The sequence below is a fragment of the Liolophura sinensis genome, chromosome 9 (genome assembly GCF_032854445.1).
Source record: "Liolophura sinensis isolate JHLJ2023 chromosome 9, CUHK_Ljap_v2, whole genome shotgun sequence".
Classification (NCBI taxonomy): Eukaryota; Metazoa; Mollusca; class Polyplacophora; order Chitonida; family Chitonidae; genus Liolophura; species Liolophura sinensis.
The window spans coordinates 16,831,247-16,853,396 of record NC_088303.1 but is presented as its reverse complement, the minus strand read 5'-3'; the positions used below and the strand labels follow the sequence as shown (position 1 = coordinate 16,853,396).

General features: G+C 38.2%; 2 protein-coding genes across 5 annotated transcripts in view; one reads left to right on the top strand and one right to left on the bottom strand.

The window, feature by feature from the left end:
- Positions 1-4,792: 4,792 nt before the first annotated feature.
- On the bottom strand, positions 4,793-20,176 carry LOC135475152 (G1/S-specific cyclin-E-like). 4 transcript variants are annotated; one of them, XM_064754922.1, is made up of 12 exons: positions 18,690-18,819; positions 18,148-18,222; positions 17,733-17,777; positions 17,519-17,600; positions 17,306-17,359; positions 10,321-10,647; positions 9,815-9,961; positions 9,395-9,490; positions 8,818-8,964; positions 8,172-8,283; positions 7,558-7,715; positions 4,793-7,002 (listed from the first exon to the last, which is right to left on the bottom strand). In XM_064754922.1, the coding sequence occupies exons 1-12, from the start codon at positions 18,779-18,781 to the stop codon at positions 6,844-6,846; spliced, it is 1,494 nt and encodes a 497-aa protein (XP_064610992.1). In that variant the 5' UTR covers positions 18,782-18,819; the 3' UTR covers positions 4,793-6,843. The 4 variants fall into 4 exon arrangements, with proteins under 4 accessions (XP_064610992.1, XP_064610995.1, XP_064610993.1 ...); XM_064754925.1 differs by lacking the exons at positions 18,148-18,222; positions 18,690-18,819 and adding an exon at positions 19,926-20,176; XM_064754923.1 differs by lacking the exon at positions 17,306-17,359 and having other exon boundaries at positions 18,690-18,820.
- LOC135475153 (uncharacterized protein F13E9.13, mitochondrial-like) overlaps positions 19,072-22,150 on the top strand; it is a 28,691-nt gene continuing 25,612 nt past the window's right edge. The window contains exon 1 of the mRNA XM_064754927.1: positions 19,072-19,097. Within this exon, the coding sequence (XP_064610997.1) occupies positions 19,073-19,097 (25 nt within the window). The 5' untranslated portion in view covers position 19,072. The remainder of the gene's footprint in view (positions 19,098-22,150) is intronic.

Below are 22,150 nucleotides of genomic sequence, written 5' to 3'. Positions count from 1 at the left end.
AAGACTGTCCCAACAGATTTATGATAATCTTGTCTGAGTCATGTCCTTTGTATAATGCTTTGGAAATTATAGTGTAACAGTAAATAGGTTTACAGGAGATTTGAAAGCAAGGTCTAGTCAGGATGACTGATGAACATATGTGCAAAGATGAAAGCACACTGAACCTATCACTGTGAGCAGTTTGTAGATAAACACATCTGGCAAAGCCATAAAATCAAATGGAAGTTTCATGAGATGTTAGATTATGGCTTTAGATGTCTATGTACTAACTTGTGGGGGTGATTGATCAGCATGGATATCCCTTTCAACCAGGCCCTCTACCCATGGGTCTGGAGGGTCCTTACTCAGGCTGATATAGAAACAATGTAGGCTTAATTGTAGACTGGCCAGTACTGGTCCTTGGTTTTCCCTGGATACATTATGTATCATGGGATACAGCTAGTACTAGAATCATATTTCACAGCTCATTTGGAGCTCTTGATGTATTGAGGGTCTAAAGATGGCCTTATGCGCACCACATGTTCATTTTGGAGAAAAAAGGGACATGGTTGATGTAGGAAGACATTGATACATGTAGATGTAAGCGGTAAGCAATGTATAAGGACATGGGTGATGTGAACAGTAGGATCGGTCTGAGGACATGGTTACTGTAAATTGTAGGCTTAGTCTGAGGACATGGTTACTGTAAGTTGTAGGCTCAGTCTGAGGATATGGTTACTGTAAATTGTAGGCTTAGTCTGAGGACATGGTTACTGTAAGTTGTAGGCTCAGTCTGAGGATATGGTTACTGTAAATTGTAGGCTTAGTCTGAGGACATGGTTACTGTAAGTTGTAGGCTCAGTCTGAGGACATGGTTACTGTAAGTTGTAGGTTCAGCCTGAGGACATGGTTACTGTAAGTTGTAGGCTCAGTCTGGGGTAACTGGGGTAACATGGTAACTGTAAGTTGTAGGCTCAGTCTGAGGACATGGTTACTGTAAGTTCAGTCTGAGGACATAGTTACTGTAAGTTGTAGGTTCAGCCTGAGGACATGGTTTCTGTAAGTTGTAGGCTCAGTCTGAGGACATGGTTGATGTAAGCAAAAGCCTCATTTTGGGGACACTGTTGAAGTAGACGGTAGACTCAGTCTGGGGACATAGTTGATGTTAGTAGTAGGATCAGTCAGGGGACATGGTTGATGTTAGTAGGATCTGTCAGGGGACATGGTTGATGTTAGTAGTAGGATCAGTCAGGGGACATGGTTGATGTAAGTAGTAAGGTCAGTCTGGTAACATGGTTGATGTAAGTAGCAAGGGTAGTCTAGGGACATGGTTGATATTAGTAGTAAGGTCAGTCTAGGGACATGGTTGATGTAAGTAGTAAGGTCAGTCTGGGAACATGGTTGATATTAGTAGTAGGATCAGTCAGGGGACATGGTTGATATTAGTAGTAAGGTCAGTCAGGGGACATGGTTGATGTTAGTAGTAGGATCAGTCAGGGGACATGGTTGATATTAGTAGTAAGGGCAGTCTAGGGACATGGTAGATGTAAGTAGTAAGGTCAGTCTGGGAACCTGGTTGATATTAGTAGTAAGGTAAGTCTAGGGACATGATTGATGTATGTGAGAATGTCTGCAGCAACCTGCGGATGGTCGTGAGTTTCCCCTGGGCTACGCCCGTTTTCCTCCCACCATAATGCTAGCCGCTGTCATATAGGTGAAATATTCTTGAGTACAGCGTAAAACCCCAATGAAATAAATAAATATACAGCCTTATACTAGGACAGTTATCCTATTACTGTGTACAGCTGGCTAATGCGCTAGCGCAGCATAATGACCCAGGAGCCTCTACCCAATGTGGTTGCTATGAGTCCATGTCCAGCCCATGCTGGCTTCCTCTCTGGCTGTATGTGGGAATGTCTGCCAGCAACCTGGGGATGGTGGCAGGTTTCCCCCAGGCTCTGCCCGGCTTCCTCCCACCATAATGCTGGTCGCCGTCGTACCAGTGAAATATTCTTGAGTATGGCGTAACACCTATAAAATAAAATATTACCGTGTACCAAAATCAGACAAATATCGAGCCAGCGAAGTTTATATGCTGCTGTGGTACTGTGCCTATAATTTGAGTTGAGTTTTAAACTTGACTAAACAGGGTTAAATTTTCCCTTCCAAGATATACTCAACATTAATGCCAACCAACAATTTATTTTTTCATGAACTTAATTGTTTGACCATTATTTTTCTCGGCATTTATAAAATAGAGCTGAACCTTTCTTTGAACAGGTTTTTTTCCTTTAAATTGTGATAAACATGTTTTCACAAGTTACTGTGAGTGTTTTCTCTACTAATTTGAGCTTGTTTGTCAAAGTTCCTAAGCTGCCATGTCTGCCACCTCTGTCCCCTCCCTCTTCTATGCCCACCCATAATCTTTCCCCCACTACTGAACCTCCCCCCACCCTCAGCAATGTCTCTTAATTCTTCCTCCCTTGACAGCTTGCTGACCACCGAGGAATTAAAACCCACAGGTTTACATTTCTGACTGGTAATTTCGCAGGTCATGTGCTATGAGGGCTATAGAGAACCACCACACCCCCACTCCCTCCCTCTGGTGCTGATACACCAGCCACATCCTGTACTAACACATGGGTTGGGTGACAGACAGATGGGGACATCAGTCAACAGGCAGGCTTAATGGCTGTTTATAGTGAAGACATTGGGGAGTCACCCAAACAATCTTACCAAAGCTATTTACCTAGAATGAGCATCCTGCCAGTTAGCAAATTTAGACTGATTTGTTGAAGGACTAAATGAAATTACTCAGGTTTTATTTATTTATTTATTTATTTGATATGTTGTTTTATGTTGAACTTAAGAATATTTCACTTATACTATGGGGGGCAGGGAGCAAATGGGGGAGGGTGGCAGGTTTTATAGATAAATAAATTACTACTGTAAAATAATGACTGTTTAAGCATAATAAATAGTAAATGGAAATCTAATAAAATTGGTAAATACAGATATGGAGTTCTGTTTGTTTTCTTAGTGCACCTCTGTTATGGTTTCTAGTTATGCCATGGTATGTGACTGAAACAGAAGAGTTATAACCAGTGAAACAACCAGTCATTATTTAGTGCACCTCTGTTATGGTTTCTAGTTATGCCATGGTATGTGACTGAAACGGAAGAGTTATAACCAGTGAAACAACCAGTCATTATTTAGTGCACCTCTGTTATGGTTTCTAGTTATGCCATGGTATGTGACTGAAACAGAAGAGTTATAACCAGTGAAACAACCAGTCATTATTTAGTGCACTGAAGTGTCACATATGCTGATATCCTGTACAAAAGGGGCTTTGTCTCAAACATACCAATGCCACACAGCAAACTTTCAGACCTAATCCTGTATACTACTTACACCAGGAGTAAGGGCAGGTTACATTGTTGGAGAAAGTCTGTAGGAAGGCTATGGGAAGATAGCTTGAGAGATTTGGGTTACAACTGTGAGGGCTATATCAGAACATGGCTTAATCCTGTGATTGTGAAATGTTAACACCAAAATGACCCAGTGTGATGCTATCTCAAATCTGAATGGTCATGTCCTTGAATTAGCTGATTGAAAGAAAACATGGGTTTGAATAGACCATTTGTCTGATGTTCAAGCCCGGGAACAGAGTCTTGTTCCCACCCTTATCCCCACCCCCAGGCTTTGCTCAACTCCCTCCCCACATACCTTGCTACTTGTATTTTTATATTTTTTGGGTGTAGTTGCAAGGGATTAATGCAACTACAAATTTGGAGTTAAATGTTAGCCTTGGCATGAAATAGAGCCTATGCTGATTTTGTAGGAGTTGGACTACAATGCATTCTTGACGTAACAATGGCTTACGGTCCTGCTTCCCACTGGTGACACCTGATCAAAAGTGTTGAGGAATGACAGCACGTGTAAAGCAAACCACGTATTTGTAGGTCTCATTATTTGTGCGTTATTTGAAAACTACATTATTTTTCTTCATCCGTTTCAACATGTAGCCTTGCCGAATTTATTTACTTATTTCATTGATGTTTTATGCCATACTCAAGAATATTTCCTGACAGTAACCAGCATTGTGATGGGAGGAAATCAAACAGAATACAAGGGAAAGCCTTAACCATCTGCAGGTTTCTGACAGACCTTCCCACATACAACTAGAGAGGAAACAAGCGTAAACTGGACTTGAACTTGCATCAACCGTATTGGGAGGAGGCTCTCGAGGAGGAGGATCCCCAGCCAATTTTAGTGTGCAGAATATTTCCAGGTGTCCTGCTTCAGGGTACAATCTCCAGGGTACTTCACGGTGGAGATGTTAAGCCAATTACAACTGTAGTAATGTAACAGGCTAACAGAACCTGTGAAAAGCATGGGCCTGTTTCACGAAGCCACTTCGAGCTAACCTCCACAATTTTAAATCTTCTTCAAAAACTAAGTATTGGAAACCAGATGTTCAAACTTGGAACAAATTGTACATACTCTGTAATTAATCATCCGTCAAACTTTTACTGATTTGTTCATATATTAAAGAGTTCAACTTGGCTTTGTCTGAAGCCCAAAATGGCCATGTGAAACTGGCCCCGGTTGCTAAATCTTGTAAAATAATTTCAGTCATGTGTATTCCAACCTTAAGTTAATATTGTGTCCAGAGACAAACATCTTGAGGAACTCAGGATGTGATAGGCCCTTTCAACAGAATACAAGTCTTCAGTCCACAGTATCATCTTCAGTCACAAAAGAAAAACAACAACATGGATGCAAGTTTTATAATATCAAGGAATAACGGTTTATTTCATTCATTCTGACATTGAGACACACTTCAAAATGTTCAGAAGTAAAAGTTCCTGGTGGAATGTCAGGAATGAAAGATGTAGACAGGTTATCATTATCCCCAATAGATCAATACATGTGCATTAAAAATGAACTACACCTTTAACATATATGTTCTGATATATGCAAAACAATGACAAGTTTGTGTCTTCAACATTAACATGTAACATAAAAGTGGTTAACAATTAACTTGTCGGTTTAATATGCGTATAAAATGCTGCTTGCCTGCACACATACAGGGCATGAAGTAATCACTCCCTTCATCATGACAACAAATGAAACGTTTTTGGGCTTAATATAAATGGTAAACAATGGTAAGAGGTGAAGACATGCACGTAAATTAAATAAGCACAAGTTGTGTTGTAGTTAAACTCTTGAACATAAGGGTTAAATAACAGGTTATTCTGTGTAAAAAAAAGTTCATAGGTCATAAATGAATTTCTCCATTAAATAAACATACTTTGTTGTTAAATAAGTTGATAATCATTTTTACGAGACAAAAATGTACAAAAGAAAATGCTGGAATATTTTACATGAGGAAATGAACTAAGCGGCAAGTATAGAGCCTTCAAACTTATTACTGGGAAGTTCAGATTAGAAGGGGAGATAATCACAGCCCAGTGAAAAGACATCTTTATGTAAACACTGGTCATTCACAAACACAAAAAAAAAAGAGACAAAGCCATCCACTGGACACAACTACTTCCCTTCAAATACACGCATGATTCCCACTACTTCATTTTTTTATTATTATATTATTTTGTAAATGTATTATATCAATATGAATATATACACTTGGAGGACATAAATACTAAATAATGGTTGCCTTAAGAGCAAAGTCTGTATGACCTGCTGGTGCAAGGCAATGACTGATAATCTGGGGAGTGAAAGTCTACATGTCCTTCAGCTCTCATTGCACCATACTAACAGAAGACACACCCAACTGTCAAACAAAATAATACCACATGCAAAAAAAAAAAAATCCAAAACACAAACCATGCACACACTGAAATGAAGACTGGTGGGTAGTTAAAAAAAAATGAATAGAGGCTTCTGTAGAAGGTGATGTAGAGGGAATAACTGCTGCTACGGATTTAGGATTTAATCGATCAGACCGCGTACAACTGTTCAAAACTGATAATCCACGTAATAATGTTTAATTCCAAAATTACAATTAGACAATAAAATGTTTTGTTTCATTTGATTTGACCGGTTTCAATTTGTAAAATAAGAAAAAAAAATTGTGGACTATGAGATATGTACATCTTTAAATTCATAATCAAGTTTCCCACTCTCATACTGGTCATTTTAATTATCTTCAGTGCCTAGATAAGTTCCTAACAAAAACATTATTTTTTCCTTTTGATTATATGATGTGAAAATTAAATCCAAGAAAGGATGCGATTCTTTGCTCCAAATGATTTCATGCAATATTTATTACACTTGGTGGATTAAAACCACAAAGACACTGGTAGAAATAAGTTTTCTTCACACTGTAAACAGAAAACAGCCGTATAAGACCTGTGAACACACCTTGTGTTGTCATCCGCATGTCACTACATACAGTAATTACTCCATGGAAGACACCAAACAAAACTAGCCTTCATTGTGTTCTTTTACCAGCCAACTTGGACCATATCTCATGGGTAATAAATTCTTACATCAAACAACTCAAGCCGGTCTTTGGGACTTTGTCACATGATCACATCATCCAATACTTGACAACTTCCTCTGCGTTGTGAACAATCATCGGTATAGACAACTGACAAATGAAAACAACCAATCAACTGTCTTTTGCCTTCATGTTCCTCAGAAGTGCCGCAAGACAGCTTTGTTACCTTCAGAGTTAATATCTGCGCAGCTGACAACAGTCAGACATTGGAATGCGATTGCACATTATGCATTTACAAGCATCAGTTTTACAATGGAATTGCTTAATAGTATTGCAGCATTTCCATTTAACTGAGCCTGAAAATGGAAATTTGATAACCTATAACTGGCCTATATGTTTCACGTGGAGTTCATGTTTAATGCTCTTCGCTGCTCCTCCATGTCTTTCTTGTTGCTTTGTGGTGGCGTAAGAATACCAGGGATCTGTGTGCTGAAGTCTGGACTACTTCTCTGACTATCAAACACAAACATATCTTCCTTTCGAGACTGTGCCTTCTCCTACAAATAAAAAAGTAAAGTCTGAAAACCTCAAATATTGGCAAACAATAAACTTGACATTTCAGCAGTTTCTAGGAAAGTGAACACAATTTAAAATTGTTTGCCCTGTTGCAGTAACTATGCCCTCTTTATGTTCACTGAAACTTGTTCAATGCTGGTTATACATCTGATTAAGGTAATAAATGAAGTTACAATATTAACAGTACAGCAAATGTACTTTCATGTAATTTTTCATCCACCTGTACTTCCCACGCACTGTTGTGTTAAAGACGGTTTAAATCAGTTGAAATGTTATGTGCCTAAGGGCAGTTCATATTTCAGTTTACATGATTTTTTTTACACACTAATCACATTTCTGTACTACAATTTATACAGCAGGGCAATCATTTGGTGAAAAATTCCATGAAATTAAAGGTAATTTAGTCTATGTGGCCTTTGGAAACTTCTAGCAACCAAAAACATGAACATACAACTGTTAAAAACACTGTCTGATAAAACAAAATGGAAATGGATGTGAACAACTGTAAACAAAGGAAGAGCAATCAGGATTTTTACCAGCATAGTCACATCCACAGCATGAGTCTGTATATTGTGTGCATCCTCTGGAGGAATTGTGGGAAAGAACTTCAGTTCTGTGGATCCAGCTTCCCTTATGGTGATAGCATGAGGGGCCATCCACTGTACACAGGCCATGATGTCTGTCATGTTCAAACCTGGAACACAAGAACATACACCATAACTTTACATTTGGTATTAAATCATAATGAAACAGGTAAAATCATGGAATCTATGTTGAGGAATGAGCACAAACCCTTTCTGAAAAGTACAAAATTGTAATTCACACATATTACGAGTATGAAGTGCACTCTTTGCAATAGTTTTTTTTTTTTTTTTTTTTTGAAAATTCAAAACTATACCAAGTGTATCTGATACTGAAATAAAAAACTAAACCAAAACATTTCACAAAAAATCCATTTCCAGAGGAAAATAAACATCATAAAATATTACATTTGGTACTTCATTCTTTCAAGTGCGATATCGTCATTCCCTTCACACAAAATTTCTAAAATCAACAGAAATTTCCAAAGCTTGCAAAATGTGTAACTTAGTTCAGGATTTACCGAAAGTTCTTCATTGAGTGCTTGGTGGACATTACTATGTTTACTAACCTGAGACTGCTAATGCTATGCTCTCTGAAGACATGTGATACAGAGCTGATGCTGCCAAGACGCTGTTTGTAAACTGAACGGAGCCCAGATCCAGCATACAGAGATCGGTCAACTGTGTAAAGAAAACATGATGCTTACTGGACAAGTTTACATGTGACAAGTACAACAGATACAGAGTTGGCTTTATACAAAAATCACAATATACACAAACAGTTTTTGTTTGGATTTGCCTTTGAGGTTTAATATGTTTTCACAAGACAGGCCAGTCCAACTGCCAATATGTATATAAAAAGCTGCCTCACTAAAACCACAGGACAGGCCATCCCAACTACTTACAATACACTGATACAAGGCAAATGTTCTGCTATACTGGCCATATTAAGCAGTTCGCAGTAAAAATTGGATCACAAATATAGCTTCGAACATTACATAAAATTAAATGCTCCCTGAGTTATTGAACAAAATGTTAATCCACACTCCCAGGCAGAAATGAGTCAGTGACAATTTTTAGATACTTTCTCTGTATTTGCTTTGACTCTCAGTTTAATAAAGTTACACACCAGAAATTTACACAAAATGTTATTAAAATGGCATCACAATGACCACCACACAGAAGACAGTAAAATATAAAGTATATAAAACTTACCCTAGCAATCTGAACAAACGCATGTGCGGAGTATTGTGGGAAAACAAATCCATGTTCGCTTTCTGTGATTTGTTCTAAATTGGCCACTTGAAGGTAAACATTTAACCAGGAGTTGACGGTCATGGGAGACAATCCCCACTTTAACGCCTGAAAAGACACAAAAACCACACAAATGTGAGTTAATACTGTACACATTACAGAATTAGAAGTCTTTGAGTTACAAAGTCAGTGGAGAGGAAAACAAAGACATAGATCTCAGCTTTAATAAATCAAGAAAATGTTTTGAAGAGATGGCTTTAATATTTAATTATTTCCCTGATGGTAAACTTAGCAGTCATGATGATTTCAGATGCAATGGCCTCAAGGCTTACATGCATGAATGGCAGTATCAAACAAACTTACTGAAGCAAAGCTATACCTGACCAGGTAGAAAGCTGCTTTAATTGAACTAAACGGACCAGTGGCTAGGTGCACACTTTAGACCACTATGCCAGCTAGTGTGACTGTCACCTGCCACTATGCCAGCAAGCATCACCTGATGTCAAATGTTCAGTTGTGAACCTATCCATTGACTCACCTTTAGCATGACTAGTTCTTGGGTTAGAATCTCATTTTCTGTACAAGCACCATCAGTGACATCAGCAAATTCTGATAATTTAGGAGGGTAAATTTCCTGAAGCAAAAACACAAACACAAAAAATGTTACAAAATGGGAAACAACAAGAGAGGCGGAAGCCAAATATTAGGAGTTTTAACATTAATCTGGCGTTATCAAATGGCAGGTCTCTTTGTGGGAAACCAGTAACTATTTCAACAGGCTTACGGTTCTGACATAGTGAAAGTTTACTTAAGCGACATACAATATGAGGAGACATACAGCCCAGTCATATTAAACAGGACATCTGTTTAAATTATAGAGAAAAAAGAACTCAAAAAAACCTTTATCTGAGACAAACCAGCTAATGCAAAATCATTTACTTCCATCATTGTGGCTTACCTCTAATTTAGCAGCTATTAACAACGCAGTAATTCCTATAAGCTGTAGTTGATGTTTCATGATGTTCCTTTGCGTGGACAGGTACCGATCTATGTAATCAACAGCCAGGTAAAATGTCTCCCTGTGTAACCTGTACACTTCACAGACCTGGAAAATCAAACACAATGTAAAGAATCTTGCACATTCATTTTATATTGCAGTGTGTTTTTACTAAGAGTTCTGCTGTCAAGAATGATGAAATTCTACTCTGCTGTAATAAAAAAAAGAAAAGAAAAAAAAACACACACACACTCCTTTAAAGTGAACATTTGTACTTGAACATTTAATTTCAAAAACTGAAAATGAAATCTCCACTTGATTTTGATTGCTTCTTACCTAGTGATGTAATCTTGCTTTTACTATTACTTTGGATACCTCTTAACAGTTTCGCGTTAACTCTGGTATATTTGCATAATAAAAACTTTCGCACCACAGGTGGTTCAATGCTACTGGAACTATGAACTTACCTCTATTAACCAATCTAGGAGAATGACTCGCATGCGAGGCTGTAAACACGGGTGACGATCAAACATTTGGTGATCTCGGGTATATGCCAGGTCTTTCTTCATCATTAGCTGCCATACTTCTTTTGAGTCGGCCCAGCTGAATTTGGGCAGAGGGGAGAGGCGTGATTTGACTGGGGTGGTGAAGTAGTTCTGAAATCTGAACTGTGAGCCAATGAAGAACTCTTGTGGGGTGGAATGTCCGGTGGAAGAGGGTGGGGTCTGGTCCTTGGTGGGTATGATGGTACATGTTGGAACAGACGTGCTTTCTGAGATGGGAATCCATTGGTTCTGTGAACAGAAAATGTAAATACTCACATCTGATACTTAATCTACAACTTATAACTCAGAACATTTTCTCATATGATCACATGTGTAGATCTGTTCGAGATCTAACGTGACAACCAACTGAATGTTAACAACCAAAGACACCTTCCTGTTTTTCCTTCGCCGATGCAGTTATGCAAGACTTTGCATTTCTGCACACATGCAAATCTTAAGAACCTCTGATATGATTCATATTTTAATGTTTCTGGAAGGAATCTTTAAGACAAGTACTAACACTCAAAGGAAAATTTCCATGACTGCTAGGGGAAGGAAGAATTCCTATTGTTTTGTCCACGTACCTTCCAGTATTTGTCAACGATAATGTATTAGAGTTAACAGACATTGGAACAAAATGTTCCCCACTCTCTGAATGACAGACACCCAAGTTGAGTTCTGTGGCATTTCAACCACTCTTCATGCACAAAATCTTGGAAATAACTAATTATATGAATAAACACATGCAACCATGACCTACTTACTGCAACAGATTCAAACCCTGGATACAGCTGAAATGACTGACCGTCAAAATGGAGAATTAGGCAATGAGCAGGACCTATTGCCATACCAATATACATGTATATCAGCCCTAATAATTTGTTCTAATGGTACCTAAACCTCAAATTATGCATGACTTTTTTGATCCTAAATAGGAAGAGCTCATTCAGTAATTTCCATGTGAGACAGGAACTTTCCAGCACACTGGCAAAATGAAACTACAGGTACAACACCGACATCAAAAATACACAGTCCTGTAACCTTTAAATCTACATATAAAGTGAGATTTACTCTGATCTATTTTTACATCCATGCACCGGGGTGTCCAAGACAGGCTAAACTTGTTGGGCAGATGGGAAGGCCCTGGTGGGAACTAAGCCAGATGGGGGCAAGTTAAGAGACAGGGGATAATGGGTTATGTCAGAGGGCGTGTTGTAAAAACAGTGGCTTCCCTGGGAGAGCCCTAGACAAAAAAACACAACAGAACAAAGGCTGATATAATGTTAAAAGGGGAATAGAGACAACAAGATAGTAGAATGAACTCATACAAATGAATGAAAGTTTCACTGTAAGGCTTTTTAGCTTGACTGCTTTCCTGTGACAGGCTTAAGTAAAGTGATTTAATGTGCCATTTAGCATAACCAAAGGAGTGCTGCAAAGGAGCACATTTACCCCGTAACTATTTATACTGTTCTACCTATTCATTTTCAGGTGATATAACACCGTTAAGCACTCCTGCTCACACAAATGCCCAGCAACTTGTGTAGAAGTGCATGGCATGTTCACTACAGAACCATTCAGGCCATGTCCTTTGCTCTATGCCAAGTACTGAGTGGCAGAATAAGACAAATGGGTTTTTTATCATTAACACTCTTACAGGATTTCAGACTGACTGAACACTCTGGCTTTCTCAAACACAGATTCCAATCTACTTAAAGGGCACTGGAATGTACATTTTCTGGTGGAAAAACTAAATTACACTTGTGTTGAAACACAAAATCAATCAAAATCAAAGTTCATTTTGTATTGAAGTTATGAGAATAAGGATTGTGGATTGAATTAATTACTTTTGAAAATAATGGTATTTGAATCAAAAAAAGGCAAATGGCATGGAAGAAATATTTCAACATTAACTAGTAAGTTACTTTGGATACCCGTACCCGTCTTACCAACCTTATCATATACTACCTCAAAACATTTGAGGAAGAGGGGGCAGTGTGCTTGGCTAGGGACTGAAGTCTAACTTTAAAGATAGTTATCAGGGTGATCAGACAGGCTGAAAAGCTGGACCTACTACAGCCATCTGCTGCCTACAAGGTTGTGCAGTATAAAGTCATTGGAACCATCTGTTAATATCACTATATCACTGTCAGTAAGACTGTCTATCTCCTTGTCCAGATTGTAGCCTAGACAGCCTATGCCACAGCAGCTAATTTCATGAACACTTCACTTTGTGAACCTCTCAAAACAAGTAATTTTACGCAACAGCTAGTACATGCGGTTACCAAAGTATGGGCAAGCCACAGCATATCTTTCTACTCTCTCAAGGGTGGATAGTTTTTAAAAAAAATTATGATCAGACAATTATAAAGCTCTATGACAATAAAATTATAAACCAGATGCTCTTAAATATGAACAATTGACTATCTGAAAAATTAAATATTGGAGTGTTTGTTGTGTAACATACCAGCATATTGGGTACTAATGTGGTGTTTGAAGGAAATTTAGGATGTCCGAGTGAAATTCTCAGCAGAAGGCCAGAGCAACAAGATAGTGATATATTCACAAGATATTGCCAGGTTTGTTAATATGTTGTTATTTTTATTTAACCTGTGCATCTTTAATTTACATTTTTATTATGAGACCATGACCTTAAAATAATGAGTAGTTTAACAGCTCAGATATACTGAGGCCAAGCTCTCAAAACCACATATTTTCTTTTGCTGTTTTCTCTTTATGTTCTCAAAACCTGCTTTATGTACTTCATTTTCTTCCACCGTGTTCTTTTATCTTTAATTTCCCTCAATCTGCACATACACGTACATCAACACAAGGCAGCCAGCCCTATAAAGTACATACTGATCATATTTTTGCATCTACATGTACCTGTATGTTGCTCATAAAATATCTCTCGGCTTAGCTCTCCACTGGAGCTGTGAAATGAGGTCAAGGTATGTGGGTAGACAGCTCTGTTCTGCTCCCCTCTCCCATTGGTTATTGTCATTCACAAAGCTCATGCATGTCTCACTACAAATGTTCAGAAAGGTTTACCAGCCAGTGAGACATGGGTGGTGAAATGGGAGCATGGGAACTCAGTGGCACATTAAAAGGCACTTTTAACATAGGTGTGAATACAGAGTGCAGACTACTTCGGGATTTAAATCTCTACATACCTGAGTAAAACCCGCCCACAAGTCACTCACCAGGGCCATGCAGTTTTGTGGACAAGAAACATTTTTTACGTCATGTAATCAAATGTAAGTGCAATGAAGTCACACCCTTTTAAAAAGCAGGATGACAGGAAAGTACATTTATGCTTCTATGCTGACAAACAAGAGAAAATAAGTGTACACATATAATATAATAAATAGCTGGGGGCCACTTCAAAATTACATGTGTACAGTAGCCCAGGCTGTGTGCTGTTGTTTGGGATTAAGCTATCAAACTTTGCAAAAGTTCCACTCATAAAAACAGAAAATACATTTCACTTGGAAAGATTTTTTTGTGTGCGTGAAATCTGACCAATTTGATTAGTATTGCTTCTGTTTAATCTCATTATTTATTTACATGTCCTTTTGTAAGATCAACATTTTAATAAACACACAAAACAAACAGCTCCTAACAGTAACAATTAAAGGTTCTTTTGAAATTTTGCATCTGAATGGAAGTAACCCGGGGGGAAGAGGTTCCCCCCCCACCATCCCCCCCCCCCCAAGGTTAGCAATACAGTTACAGATGTTTAAAGAACTATCTCATTCATGCAATGCACACAGCTGCAAAGTGGAGTTAAGAATAATGGGTGCAAAAGGAGGGAAATTTCCTGCAGGTGACCAGGATTGTGGGGACAGACCAGCGATAGGAGATCTAACCCCTGGACAATACCCCTTTGCCCTCTAGCTGTGAGTGATTGGGGCTACAGCAGCCCTAGACTGACAGGCACCTCACTTAGCAGAAGAGTGCATGTCAGAGCTGGGGGGAGGAAGAGGATGGCGTGCGTGTTGAATGACCCAAAAATCAGGCAATATCTTAACAATAAAGTGCAGGATAGAAAAAAAAAATTAAATTACCACAAGATGTGATTTGTCACATTCACTACTCCTACCTAATTGTAAGGCGTACTTACATCTTTTATTTATTCATTTTTTTTAAAATTTCATTTGACTATTTCCAATTCATTATATCACATGATGATCATTCAAATTTGTCTTTTTATTAGTGTATGTACATCTGAATATTTCATAACCTAAATTAAATATACCAAAGTGATTTACCCAAAAAGTTCTCAAAAATATAAATATCTATCCAATAAGTAAATTTTCAAATGCACACATACACAAGAGAAAGAAAACTACTTACACTTGAACAAGATAAACATTATTTAGAGAACAGATATTGATTCCTTATGCATTTTAGTTGAGGAACTGTAAGCATTCTTTAACTACCACAGAAGTCAGCCCATAAATACCATCAGGCACAGACAGCACCAAACACCTGTGACTCAGTGGTCAAATCAGGCACCTTTATTGATCTACTAATGGCTGTCAGGTGCTGGCAGCCAGGTTAAGATTCAGCCTTCACTGTCCAGCTTCTTCTCTTTCATGAAGCACATTACAAAATCAGCATAGCAGGCACGTGCCGCTGTTCACAGCAGAGGATTGCAGCTCTCTTATTGGCTACTACCTGTCAGGTTAATTTGCATCCAGGTGAGGCACACAATGCCTGCCCCTGCTGGCACACGACCCCACTATTGTCTACCTCCCCTTCTTCTGGTTTCAGAAGAACTCAGCCTAAAGGACTTTTGTGTTCTTTCCAAGCATTATTACTGTTAAAGATCACAAGTTAAAGGCTGCATGTAAAACTGTATCGTCTCAGAACAAGACTAGCCACCTCAGTTCCTTTCTGGAATTCAACAAAGCCCTTTCACAGAATTAGAATGTTCAGACTTTAAGCTTCACCAACATATGCCAAAAGACTACCAAAAATACTTAAAAAGAAAGAAACAAAGAGGATAAAAAAGAAAAAAGATTAAAGAGGACTCCAGTTTAAAAAAAAAAACATACTTGCATAAAAATATACAACCATTGCCCTCTTTTCAAACCAACTCCATTCAGGTTAGGATATAGCTTTAACATCACCATAGGATATAACACTCTAAATTCAACAGAAATACCTTTACCTAAGCATAGCCTCTGATACTGTTTAAAGTGTACCTATACCACAGCATTCAGCGAAAGAAACAATGAAAAAATCCAGAGGTTACACAGCACTATTTATAATTCATTAGCACAGCATGTTACCCAACAGGTCCACATTTCCTTAATGGTACTGACCATGTCCTAAAGAACAGGTGTTGCTAACATAATAGGGCTGGTAAAACAGGTCTGGGTTATCCTTACTTTACGGTTAGGGCAAACAGAGCTAGCACTTGTGCAACCCAGCAGTTCCACATTTTCACACAACATAAACATCATAGTTTACATTATTTACTTACTAGGTCACTGGATATTTTTAACCTGCCCTAATTCTGCATTCTGCTTTTCTGCATTTTTTATGTCATCTTAAACTTTTTATTTTAATCAACTTTGCAAAATAAATTTGTTTCATCAATAACATCCAATCTGCATGATCTGAACTTTTGCTGCTACTGGATCACATTCATTTCTATTTGAAAATTTAGTCATTTGACACATTAATGAACAATAGACTTACCCTTCATAAAGACTGGATGAATAAAAAAACACCTTCAAATACCAATTCTTATTTTAAAAAAAGCATTATTACATAACAATTTCAACGAAGCCAAACTATTAAAATGAGTTCCTCACAAATTTATTTATTTGATTGGTGTTTTTCGCCGTATTTAAGAATATTCCTCACAAATTTAAATTATGCTATCGTAATAATGACAATGTTTGGAAACTTTAACAATTTTAGATCCTCACTACCAATAATCTTAAGGCTAATCAGAGAAGATTCATAGTTTCCCATCACTGTCCCCACACTGTTTCATCCCCATTATCACAACATTATTTAGTTTTATTCATGGGATTGTTACTAGATAGACAAAATAATGATAATTAAGAATAAAAATTGTTCTGCCTCCTGCACCAATTTTCCAAAATATTCTGAGGGGGAATTGGAATCACGTGTCACTGGCTTAAAGAATTTTACAAAATAATAAAAGATATAAAAATTAAATGAAAGCAACTACACATCTGACCTACTTTTACATAAAATACGACGTTAAACCCCAAGCACTCACTCACATAAAACTATAATTGATCTATAAATTTAAAACAAAAGAAACTGAGCTACCAAGGCAATGCTTGTTCAAACTCTCAAAATAAGAAACATTATTAAGGGCACAGGATAATAAAGTTGACTACCTTAAAGCAAGATAAAAGTATTCTGTGCATTACACATATCTACATACTGACAGGGAAAAAAAGTGACCAAAGTAAAAATTTTCAACATTATCTTAACAGTATCGTTGATAAACTGAAGATTCATGAAACTATAAACCCTTTGGAGAGGGTATAAACTCTAGGGGTCTTCTCAACAAAGGAAACTTTGGGGTTTTAACATGTGACCTCATAAATATTCATATCCTCAAAAAAAAAAAAACATGGCGGATGTTTCACGTCAAAATTCGGTCAAAGTAAAATTCACGAATAACTGTTAAAAACGCAAAATATCAATGAAAAAGTCCGTGTACAGCTTCTTAAGAACTTAAACATGTACCACATTAGTACTAATCAGCCCAACAGATCTCACAACAACTGCGGACTGACTTTCTTCTGGGGACCTGACACAAAGTCCCCAGACGACAGACCTGGGCAAGATGGCGCGAAAGATCCCCTAGATTCCTATAGTAAAATGCCAAAAATAAAGGAAATATGCCACTCACTTGGATTTGAAACTGTTGCCTTCGCTTACATACTTCCATATCTCGATGATCGTCCTGGAATATCATGAGAAGAAATTCTTTATAATTTGTTACCGGCCCATATGTAAGCCCTTATATCAGTTAGCTCAAACTAGCGTCACAGGTTCCTGGATAAATTTAGCGAACAAATTTTAGACATAGCTTTATATGAAAATATGCAAAACTCACACTTACTTCATCAGCTTTCCGTTTTCTGCATGCAATCCGGATGTTCTCTTCATTTTCATTTTCTCTTCCACGCGATTGCAACCTCGCACTGAAAATAATAAAATTGCAAAATGTCACTGAGTGCTTCGGACATACAAAATGTCCACGACGCTTTTGTAAAGCTAGAAAACTTACGAGAAAAATAATTTTACAAAACAGAAATCTTTGATGGCCTTCTTACCTCCTTCTTGACATCCTTTCTGTGTCCCGATGCTTCACAGGCCGACTGCAATCAAAATCACAAAGTTATAACCCTAGCATATACAGGAAACGAGACCTGGTTTTCATTTTTTCATTGCGACGACACCCGATTTTCGGTTCACACACAAACGAGTAAAATCCTCAAAATACTACATGTTGTCTCAACACTAACTCAATGAATACTGGGCTGAAAAGAACACTGCTCCTACTTTCTGAGACGCACTTCATGGAAAACAAGACCACTAGCTGACTAACACCCGCTCCCTAGCGTAACAGCAGGGCGACTGAGCAGCCAGTTCAACATGGACTCCGCTCTACTTTGAGCTTACTTGACACTTAAACGAGAGTAATTATTATCACTGGATATCGCACAGATCTTTAAAAGATTTCCTAACCTATTAGTTTTCAGATGTATCCCACAACATTTGAACGCATTAGGACCGAGGATTTCGATGTAAATTGCCGAAGTACTGAAACACAAAGCCGCCTCCCTCGTAGCTTGGGCCGGACTGAGCGCTATCCCGCCAAAGTCACGACGCATGAAGTCCGCGCATATCAATTCCCGCAAAATATTTCCCTCTTAAATATACATCCCTCGATCTATTTAAATAATAAAACATTCTTTAAATCCGATAATAAAAGCTTTAGAACCTAGGACGACATTTCCTAAAAATCAACGGTTTTTATCTTTTTTACCAACCTAATGAAACTCAGTGAAAGTGAACTGACATGTTCAGAACTTCTTCCGAACGAACATTGCCGAATGTTGATCCCCGTTTGAGGCGCGAAAATGAACATTTTATGAAATTTTAGAGCTATTAATCTGACCCACAAGTGCACAAAAATTATCACTAACCCCTGACATAATCTTTTCTGACTCTTATGCTGTACCGGTGAGACCTACGGCACAACGATAAATAGACTTAAGTTTTCTTACAGTCGCCCAGCTGATGAGTGCATCTCACAAAATGACCTGAAATAAATTTTTGACATTTCTTCACCACGGCCACAAATATTGTCATGCCGCATATCAAACAGAAGCGCATGAATCCCTGAAACAGATGTGTTTGTGTGAAATTTTAGCGGTATGAATTTTAAGTTGTGTGCACCAATTCTTTTGAGACATCGAAACGTAAACATCTGTCCACGCGATCGGCCATGTTGATTTCCGCGAACGCCACAAAGAATTTCATTGGTTGCTTGGGACGCCGCATACCTAGATACAGGGCTTCAGCCAATAAAATGATTTCCCAGGAAATCTATTTCAAGATGGCTGCCTGTCAATTTCTGTTAGGGCGAATATCTCCGGCTGTGATTGCAATGGTTCACGCCCAGGCACTGCCAGGTAATGTCAATCATAGCACCAATCCATGGTGAGCCGATCTATTCTGGGCATGTCACGTTACTTACTTGATCTGTGATGATTGTTTAGTTCGGGCGACGTACGTGTGTGGCCATGTGGCAAGTTACAACATGTGCACCACGGCATGCATGAGTAACAGCATTAAGCTAACTAGATACATGTTTTGGTGACTCGATGTAGCTACCAAGCCACGATGTGTTCCAATATCGGATCTGTCACTCGTGCGTTCCTTCAGATAATAATGCCAAGTCTTAAACTTACCTGGTGCCTGGCAAAATTATCTTCTATAGAGCCCTACTTTTTAATTGTTTTGGGTCCGTCCTGGGACTTGCACAAGAAATAAATTGGACGTCTTGTCTCGTCATGCCTTTATATTTTGATGACATTGTGCTATTTTATCATCAGTTATAATTATCAGTCGTTATCATATATTCATCACAAACAAATGATGTCATATTTGTTTACAAACACCCATGCACATGCATTTGTTATCAGACGTCCAATTAGAAAAATCTGTCCATAGAACAGTTGGAAAATTCATACAAGGTATTGATCATAAACATAAGCATACCAGCATAAAGGTAGTTTAAGAATTAATCTGAACATGACCTGTTTCATTTAACGTTTAAAGCGTTACTGATTCCCACTTTTTAATAGGGATATTTCACATTTGACAGTCGATTTTAGTTTAAGTGGATAGTTGAATCATTACCTACCCACATTGATTACTTTTATGAAGATATTTGAAGCAATAGAAAAGTTAAAGTTTAAGACAACATGTACATTTATAAAACAAACTTAGCTACTTACTTTTTTTGTGTAATGTGGGAAATGTACCAGTCCCCAAATGAAGAATGTCTCAGCATCAAGTATTTTCCAAAGAAATTGGCTGGCACTTTGTGAGAATAGCAGCAAGCATTCTAACATGGGTTATCCCGTTAAAATAAAATTCTTGTTTTCCTATCTTGGTGAAGTATTCAGAATGTACAGGCTCTGATTGGTGGTGGAAAGGCATGTTGAAGTTTGGTAAAAATAGTCAGTGTGCCTCCTGTTTCTGTGTGACTGGTGACAACTACCTATGTCTGTATGCGAGGAGACAAGGCAATGACAATTCATTGGCTGAAGCCACATTGCATAAATTTGATTACCATTTTGCTTGTAGAACAGCTACGGCCAATTTGCATTGGGCTGATTGATTGGCCAGTCCTGACTGGGACAGCTTGTACGAGAACGAACATGTTGCTCTGCGCACTCCACAAGGTGTACACACTGTGAGATCTATAATAGCAAGTGGCAGTGAATGGCTGTTGAGTCGTGTCATTGGATCACTGATAATGTTCATCATGACTAGACATGTTCAGGAATTCCTTCAACATACTTGTTTACAATTGGAGAGTTCTACAGAGCCCAGTATCCAGGTCCCAGTGCTATAAATATGATCAAGCTATAGGTAGAGTACAGGTACAAAGCCTTCAATCCATGAATGTGTTTTCATTTGGAATAGGTGCCAAAACTAGGTGAAATAATTATTGATTCATGTACTCAGGATGAAGTTTGTAATTTCACAATTACAAGCTTAACATTATGCCGACTCATAACATTTCACAATTACAAGCTTGACATTATATCATTCATCGTATCATTTCAGTACATTACCGCATGTAAATGTGTGAAAATTTATGGCTCAGTCATACTGTGACATTTATTTGTGACAAGAAAAAAACATTTTTAAATGTGAAATTTAAGGTTTCTGTTTTTGTGAGCCAGACTTTGGATTTAAACAGATGTGTGCAAATGTTGGTTGGTGAGGTAGTATTGATAGGGTGGTGAGGTAATGTGGTAATGTTGATAGGCAGGTGAGGTAATGTCCATATTGTTGATAGCTTTCTGAGGTAATATTGATAGCTTGGTAAGGTAATGTTGACAGGCCTTAGAGAGGTGATAGGCTTGTGACATAATGTTGACAGGCCTTAGAGAGATGATAGGCTGGTGACGTAATGTTGTTAGGCTGGCCAAGTAATGTCCACAGCCTGGTGAGGTAATGTTGTTACTCTGGTGCAGTATTGTAGATAGGTTGGTGAGGTAACATCGATAGGTTGGCGAGGTAATGTTGATAGGTGATAGTGAGTTAATGTTGATGTGCTGTTGAGGTAATGTTGATAAGCTGGTGAGGTAATGTTGACAGGTTGGTGAGGTAATGTTGATATGTTGCTGAGGTAATGTGGATAGTTTGGTGAGGTAATTTTAATAGGCCATTGTGAGGTAATGCTGATACAAACTCATACACATTTCCTCACCAGCCTCACCTCCGGCAAACTTCTAAGAGAGGTGGTTAAGACTACATTGGTAGTCAGTTAAGATGACATTCATCATTAGAGAGGATCAGTTGATTTAGTAGCTAGACTCTGGTATTCCATGTATAACTATTATACTACCTTGACATAGTATATCTGTTATTAAAATCTGATAGTAGGAGAGAGTACATCTGATGGAACAGCTAGTTCATTTTCAGACTCTGACCTAGATTATACATGAACCTGTTATGATAACAGCCCAGAATTATAAACTTGATTCAAGTCCAATGTCATTGCTTTTACAGGGGCTTGTAATGGGCAAATGAATGTAAACAAGTGGGACACTTCTCAAGGATTTTACATGTAGTCATAAGAGATAAGCTAAAATTAATTATGATCATAAAAGAGCAGGTGTAAATAAATACAGGTTTAAAACTCATGCACATGCAGTGGTTAGAGACATCAAAAGTACCACCCTGTTATCTCAGTGAATTATGTCGCTGTTTATCGTTTGCTGTAGAGGGGCGTCCGTGGCTCATTTGGTTAGCACGCTAGTGTAGCGTAATGACCCAGGAGCCTCTCACTAATGCGATTGCTTTGAGTTCAAGTCAAGCTCATGCTGGCTTTCTCTCTGGCCGTAAGTGGGAAGGTCTGCCAGCAACCTGCGGATGGTCGTGGGTTTTCCCCCAGGATCTGCCCGGTTTCCTTCCACCATAATGCTGGCTGCTGTCGTATAAGTGA

Excerpts from the sequence above, each read along its gene's own strand:
- LOC135475152 (XM_064754922.1), bottom strand. The coding sequence starts at position 18,781 with ATGCGGCATGACAATATTTGTGGCCGTGGTGAAGAAATGTCAAAAATT. Across the intron at positions 18,223-18,689 it reads CACTCATCAGCTGGGCGACT|TACTTCGGCAATTTACATCG; the intron begins GTAAGAAAACTT and ends TTTGTGTTTCAG. Across the intron at positions 9,962-10,320 it reads TCCTAGATTGGTTAATAGAG|GTCTGTGAAGTGTACAGGTT; the intron begins GTAAGTTCATAG and ends TTGATTTTCCAG.